The sequence below is a fragment of the Phaethon lepturus genome, unplaced genomic scaffold, assembly GCF_000687285.1.
Source record: "Phaethon lepturus isolate BGI_N335 unplaced genomic scaffold, ASM68728v1 scaffold8046, whole genome shotgun sequence".
NCBI classification, from domain to species: domain Eukaryota; kingdom Metazoa; phylum Chordata; class Aves; order Phaethontiformes; family Phaethontidae; genus Phaethon; species Phaethon lepturus.
In genome coordinates this window covers 20,118-27,505 of record NW_010548261.1, presented here as the reverse complement: position 1 = coordinate 27,505, position 7,388 = coordinate 20,118, and the positions used below count along the sequence as shown (strand labels likewise).

The 7,388-nt window shown below is 51.7% G+C and overlaps 1 protein-coding gene across 1 annotated transcript in view; it reads left to right on the top strand.

The window, feature by feature from the left end:
* The first annotated feature begins 279 nt into the window (after window positions 1-279).
* PYGB (phosphorylase, glycogen; brain) overlaps window positions 280-7,388 on the top strand; it is a 16,071-nt gene continuing 8,962 nt past the window's right edge. The window contains exons 1-5 of the mRNA XM_010289909.1: window positions 280-336; window positions 1,182-1,283; window positions 3,161-3,239; window positions 4,087-4,190; window positions 5,672-5,803. Of these exons, the coding sequence (XP_010288211.1) occupies window positions 280-336; window positions 1,182-1,283; window positions 3,161-3,239; window positions 4,087-4,190; window positions 5,672-5,803 (474 nt within the window). The remainder of the gene's footprint in view (window positions 337-1,181; window positions 1,284-3,160; window positions 3,240-4,086; window positions 4,191-5,671; window positions 5,804-7,388) is intronic.

The following is a 7,388-nucleotide window of genomic DNA, read 5'->3' as shown; positions in this document are numbered from 1 at the left end:
CAGCTCTTTTCTCGGGGTTATGAATATTGCCTTGACACAAGAAACAAACTGCACTTTCACACCAGTATGGCTGCACACATGCTGGGAGTTATGCCGATGCATGGAGCTCTCCCTTTTATCTCTGCTGCACTAACAGAAGAGATTGTGCAGATCCCATAAAGACTAAGAGGAGCTTGGAGCGGGTTCGCTTACTATCCCCTGTGCTTAGATTTTTCACTAGAAACACATCCCTGAAAGGAACAGAGTACTTCTGCAACTGTGATGTTTTCACTCTTTCGCATGAACCCCAAGAAGCAGATGGACCCTTTTGGCCTCCCAGCAGAGGTGGCAGAGTGGGTAATCCTGCTGCTTAGCATGTCCCAAGGCTAGCGGGGAAAGATCCCAGCTACGAAGAGAAGAGATTCAAGGGGAAGCATGATTTAAAGTCAAGCTATTGCTCTGTTAAAAATTCCTGTTTATTTATAAAAATATCTACAATCTGAGTGAGGGTAAAAGTTTGCAGGACCCGCTTCTCATCCTACAAACAGGCTTTCATTAGCATTCGCAGCACAGGCACAGCTCCTCTGAAACTTGGAAGGTCACCGCAGAGCAGCCTGTCTCTCACAGTTGTCCCAGGAACCCTGCCACCCATGGGACAGTTTATTTGTTCAACAGGGTGACACATGTGTGTGAAACTTGGCACAGGGAGGACAGGAGGACCCGTGCAATAGGACTACTGGAAAATTGCTGGCAGGAAGGGGCCTGGCCCCGAGCCCGGCCGGTGTGTGCGGGGCAGGGGGCTCACTCTGGCGGTCAGCAGGCTCTGGATCAGCTTCAGCTCAGCATGAGAAAACTTTAAAGCCCAGCGTAAGCATCACCTCAACTGAGCTTGACGGTGTATAAATATACCACTCAGCATCCTACATAATTCTTGCCCTAGGTTAATTAGGGAAACACTTAACAGGCAACGAGATTTTTCTATAGAAGGCTGTTGGCAGGGAGACGCACTGCAGAGGGTTGGCTAGCATCCTGTGTGAGGTCCTTCTGACAAACAAACTGTGGTGTGTGGTGTTCAGGAGGAGGTGCCAAGAGCTGGTTTGGGAAGACATCCCTACTCTGGAAAGCACTTGGGTCTGCTCTTAATTTTAAGCAACTAATGAAAGTGAAGTGCTGTATGTAAGCGTCTTGCTTTGCCTCCCCAGCGCATTTACTACCTGTCCCTGGAGTTCTACATGGGCCGCACCCTGCAGAACACCATGGTGAACCTGGGCCTCCAGAATGCTTGCGACGAAGCCATTTACCAGGTGAAGTCTTGGGGTACCAGGGTCCCCCTAAGGAACTGGCCAAACTTTTCCACACGGAGGGCTGGGTATCTTTATTTCTCAGGGCTTCCTCCTCAGGATGTGTTATTTTGACTAAACAAAGCGAAGCTTGTCTCTCTGTTAGTGTTTTTCATCCCTTAAAGAAGACCATAGTGGGGACCTTGGGGTTCCTTGAGAGTTGGAGTATGGTTTTATCAAACCACTGTTTTCCTGTAGTGGCTGGGAAAATCCAGAAAGCAATATCCCAAAAGACTAGGGAGTCCTAGGCTGCAAATAGGTTTCCATTACTATGAGAAATGATGGCTCATCATGGGAGATGTAGTCTAATGGGGGAGGCTGGGCCAGAAGGGGAAACTGGAGCAGCAAAACACCAAATGACAGTTCATACATGCAGGTACACAAGGCACCGCAGAAGTACTGCCAGATAAAAGTGAATCACTGGGAAGGAAGGAAGGGGGGAACTAATTTGCTTGAATTAAAATGTCATCGGATGAGTTCAAACTGGAAAAAACACAGCTGAGTACCACCAAGGCAATCACAAATGTGAGGCCATGGTTACTTAGGTTTGCAGCCACCTCTGCAGCAGGACAGTGACCTTTTTGACAGAGTATGAGTTTTTGGGCTTTTTCACCCAAAAGTTTTATTTTACCCCTTCCTCTTCCCCCCCCACTCCCCCAGATTGATCCGTGTTACACTTTCTAGTGGAAGTTGGGCTCTGTCACTGTCTGTCAAAATGAGGTGCTGTGATTGCAGATGAAACGTCCTGGCCAGCCCTTTCCCTGCCAAGGAATGGGAAGGGATTTCCAGGGAGGGACCCGATACGTTTCCTCTCTGAGGTATCATGCCTTGGAGGGCAGACCGTTTTTTTTTCAGCGAGCATCCTCAAGTCCCTTCGCAAGGCATTTTTCATGTGCTGATTAGGCCCAACATGCAAGTGGAGGCTTCCCTCACTGTAGCCTCCAACAATGTAGAGCTCGTCATGGCTAGTGGCCAGCTGGGATGGGAGGTGTCATATCCAGAATGGCTCTGTCACTGAGAGAATTCACCTCGGTTTTCATGACATGACTCCGTCACGCTGTGAAAGAGGCTTTCGTGGTTTCTGATTGCAGACCAGTGAAGCGCTGGGAGAGCAGTTTGGGGAGCAACCATGGTGTCAGCCTGACTCCCTGCTGTCCCCCCTGGCACAGAGGTGAAATACTGCTGCCCTCTGAAAGGCAGTATCTCTTGACTCTGGAGAGTCCTTGCTGCTGGCACGCTTAGCCTTCATCTGGCAGCAGCCCCCGGGCCGGAGAACAAACGGCCCAAGAGATGCAGCAGAGGAGACAACCAATTCCAGCCATGGGCTCTGGCCAAGCTGCTCGGTGGCAGGACGCAGGAAGGCACAGAGCATAACTGCGAATGCTGCAGTAACCAGCTACCCGTGTGGTCATGCCCCTCCTCAAGGACCAGGCGGCTGTGAGCAGCGGGGCAGCGTGCGTACCCGGGCAGGACTCAGCAGTCACTTGCGCCCTGACTTGGCCGTTCACCATCCTGTCTCCAACAGCAAGTTCGGTTGGAAGGGCCTCCTGGCGCGAGGAGCTGCCAGGAGACGAGTGTTTTGTTTGAGGTCTCTAAGGAAACCTAGTTCATGGGAAAGTGACGTTTGATGATGAGCTAAATTGTTTTCCAGTTAATTGGGCTGCCCAGGGGCCAGAGGCTGGTGAGATGCTTTGTGGAGAGGGTCAGGTCGGGGGATGCAGAGAGTCCTGTGGATTTAATTTCGTGTTGTTTTGGGATCTACGTTTGCCTTCCTCGGAGAGCAGCCCCAGGGCGTGGGCTGCGGGTGCTTACATGTTCTGCTGTGGCTCTTTCCCCAACAGCTGGGTTTGGACTTGGAGGAGCTGGAAGAAATCGAAGAAGATGCTGGGCTGGGAAATGGAGGCCTGGGCCGCCTGGCAGGTAATGCAGGGAGAGGGGAGCCCCCTCCTTGTGCAGAGTGCACGGGGACCAAGGCTGGTCTGGCCGGAGGCTGTCAAGCCTGCAGTGGGACAGGATGCAGACCTTCAGCGCGCATCCGCCCTGCAGCCCTTCAGCAGCGTCGTGCCCTCTTGCCTGCCCCTGGCTGGCTAGAAACAAGCCCCCTCCCCAGTGAGAGCATCTAGCAGATGTAGTTGTGTAGTCTGCAGCGCAGCAGGTGGGGCTGCAGCTGAAAGAGGAGCCTTTCTCCTCACCTCCCTGTGAAATCTCTCACTTTTCAGAGGCGCCCAAGCAGCTTCTCATGTTGTAGCCAGATTGTTAGCTGCTATTTTAGTCTGCCTGTCCCATGGGCTGGAGGTGAGAGCTCCACAATGTAGAGGAAATGCCCAGGGCTAATCTTTACCAGAGCTGCCCCAGCAGCTGAGGGTTGGAAGGGTTTGCCTTGAAAGCAATAATAGTGAAATAGCTGGTGGGGCAATGAGTCGGGGGTCAGAAGCCCTGCATTACCCAGCAGGCAAGCGTAGAGCAAGGTGTGGGCACCTCGGGCAGGAACTCTCACTGTGACAAGGCTGGATTTGGGTTTTTGGTGACTTGTCACCAAAAACTTTGGGATGTTCGTGGTGGCTCAGCAGGATGTGCATGGGGTCCTGCTGCAGGATGTCCCCATGTGTCCCTTCTGCACGTGGATTTCCTCTGAGTAATAAGTGTTTCCAGTGGCATTGGGGCATTGGTTGTGGCAGTTCCTCACCCCTGTGCACAGCATGCCATAGCAAGTGCAGCAAGCGAGGGGTGAGGTTCCTTGCAGTGTGACCATGCTCTGCTCTTCCAGCTTGCTTCCTGGACTCCATGGCCACCCTGGGGCTGGCAGCGTATGGTTACGGCATCCGCTATGAGTTCGGTATCTTCAATCAGAAGATTGTTGATGGCTGGCAGGTACATTGACAAACTCAAGTCACCCTTTCTCCTTCTATTTCAAGCTGCAGTAGCTGCCTCTACCTGTGGACAAAGCCCAGCTAAACAAATAGCACTGCGGTGCCTTGGGCTGTTCATAAACTGGGTGTTTGACCCCACCACCAGATGCCAAATGAGCTGTCACTTCCTACTGCTTGTGCTGACCCTAGGGCTCTGACTGCCTGAGCAAAAAGAAATTATGAGGGCGGTGGGGTGCGTGCGCAGCAGACACTGACCCAGGGACACACTGACCCAGCTCATCCACACCAGTCACCAACCTGGCAAGTTGGTGTCTGAGCTCAGCCCACAGGGCATGGCTGGAACCAGAGGTCTAACTGCCCAGGGCTTCACAGCACAGCTGCAACAACCCAGGAGTCCCATCCAGCCTGGTGGTGAGTGGGCAGGAGGTCAGGCTTAGAATGGAGATGTGGCTAAACACTTAATGAAGGTGTCTGGTGGAGGTTGAATTTGAACATGATGGAACACGTGCAAGTGCCTGGGGTGCTGCTGCTCCTGCAGGTTCCCTGGGAGACTGGCAGCAGGGACTTAAACAGGGACTCTCCTGTAGCAATCATGATCATAATATTTTGCAAATGAAAACAGGCTAAAAAACTGCCCCACCTGGCAGTTTTCCCTAGTTTATGTCTGGAAATGGTTTCCATTAGGAGTCTTGCCTTGCTTCTGAGCATAAAGGACCTTTTTTCCCCTTAAAATAGCTCTCCATAACTCAAGGAGGGTGAGAGGTTTGAGGGTTGTTTTTTCCTCCTTCCCCACAAAGAAGCTGCAATGCTAGGCCCTATAAATGGTGAAAACGGGAAAAAGCATCCACTAATTGGCTTGATGTTACTTAAAAAAAGAACAGGGGTGGTGGCGATGCTGGGCTGTAGCTCAGACCTGCCCCTGCCTGGCAGAGAAATGCCTGCAGGCACAAAGCATCTCTCCAAGTGCCCCTCTGGTTTCTGGTGCGCATCAGCCTTGGTTGCTCTGCTGAATGCCCTTCACTCCCGTTGGTGCTGTTATGAGCAGAGAGGAGAAATCCTCTCTGGCAGAGGGCAGAGCAGTTAGCAAGACTTGGGTCACATGGAGTGGTTTGTGGCCAGGAACAGCACCAATGGGCTTCTAGGGAACCACATCCCATATATCCTGCTATCACGGTCGAACTGGATGTAAAGCCCTTGAGACAGACTGAATGCAGGGGTCTGTGCAATTTGGATGGTTTAAACCTGTACAGCTCTGCAAAGCCCATAGAGGCTGATTATTATTATAATGAAAATAATGAAAAGTTTCAAAACTTTTCATCCATGTTTTGAAAAGTCCAGCTGTCTTCTAGAGGCCTCTTCATATCCTTTTTTAAAGCCAGCTTACTAAAGCTTTGCTTTTAAACTGGCCTCCGTTTGGAGAGCCTAGTTTAGCCTTCACTTGGAGAGACAAGCCATCACTTGAACCCCATTTGCCTCTTGCAGGTGGAGGAGGCCGATGACTGGCTACGCTATGGCAATCCCTGGGAGAAAGCTCGCCCAGAGTACATGCTCCCTGTGCACTTCTACGGCCGTGTGGATCACACCCCTGAGGGTGTGAAGTGGATCGACACCCAGGTACCAACATCTCTGTCGGTGCTGGGCTGGGGGACGGTGGGCCAGGGTAGTGTGGAGGGGGAGAGACTGTCCCCAGGCTGCATGAGGTCAGACTTCCCTTCTCTCCCAGTCTGGCAAAACTTTCTCTGCCACCCTTGCAATTATGAAGGTGACTTCGTTGGCTACAGCTGCAGCTGGATTTGAGGAAAAAGAGGGATGATATTCAGTCATAGCTGCAACTTCAGTTGGGGATGCCTTCTCTACTGATCACCAGGGTGAAGCCACACAGTCTTGCATGGATTTATGTTGGAGGAGGACTGTATCCCTGGCAGCTGTGCTAGGCTCCCTCCACACTGCTCCTGGCTACCGCTCGCTCAAACCCAGGGGTTTTGCAGGTGGTTCTGGCACTGCTGCTGTGAGAGGAGTTTCATCTGGTGGGGTGGCCATGGAGCAATCCCGTTGGTGTTTAATTCCTGTGATCAGAGCAAGTTCCTTTTTCCCAGACCAGCTTGACAGGTTGAGTGCTGTCAGGGGAGGCTGGAGGCATGGTTTCAAGTCTCCAGTCTGCCTGGAGGCCTTGTTTTGTGGCATCGTGGAGAGCAAATGCTTCTTCAGCCTCCCAGAGTTGAGGAGGTAATGCAGTGCTTCAGGAGCACATGCCTGCTCAGAGCACAGGCTGCTGCATTGTAAATGCATCCCAGTCTTACAGCTGAAGAAGGCAAGCTTTAAAGAAGCACAGATTTATTAAGAAGATTGAAGATGTTTCAGCTTCTCCTGTCTAAGCACTCTCCAGGATGGAAGAAAGAAACACTATGAATATCTCTGGGATTCAGGGACATGATCTAGCCTTATTCCCATGATGTTCAAGGGTCTTTCAGCCTGATGAACCAGCTCTGTCCATTGAAGGAGCATACAGTCATAAAGTCAAGCCATTCTCTTCAACACTAAGAGGTGAAGCCCAGTTGCGGAATCGCCTGGGCCTGCTCAGAGGCAAAATAAACCAGGTCCTTTTCCAGGGTCCCTGGTTGTCAAAGGCTGTGCAGTGACCTAGGCCATTCCCAGGACAGACAAGTGCAGGGGTTCAACACCACAGCCCTGTGAACAGTATGGAGGCACCGTGCCAGAGCTCTCTGGGGAAGCAGACATCCACTTGCGGACTGAGTACCATTGCACATAACATTGTACATACACACAGTACAGTGTGCTCCTCTTCTGACCCCAGCGGTAGTCCCAGTTTTCAGGGATCCCAAGCAGTGCAGTGGAAACATTGCTTCCTACAAGGAGGTGAATTTTCAGATAGTACCATTAAGGGAACAAGTTGGAAAGGCTCAAAGCAGCCAAAAACACAGTGTCCAAATATAGCATTGCTCAGTTCATGTGATGTGTGCCGCAGTCCCATGGCTCAGGCAGGGCAGGCTTTCTGCCTGCTTCCATGTTCGGAACTGGCAATAGCAGCTTTGAGAGCCTGAGCTCTTGCTGATTATTTCCAGAGGGGAGGTGTTGCTGACACCAGCACGAAGAGGCTATTTCAGGGCCAACATGCTGATCTGCCTGGGTTTTCCTTGCCCTGTGAGCACAGCTCCTGGGGACAGCCTCTGGCTGCTGG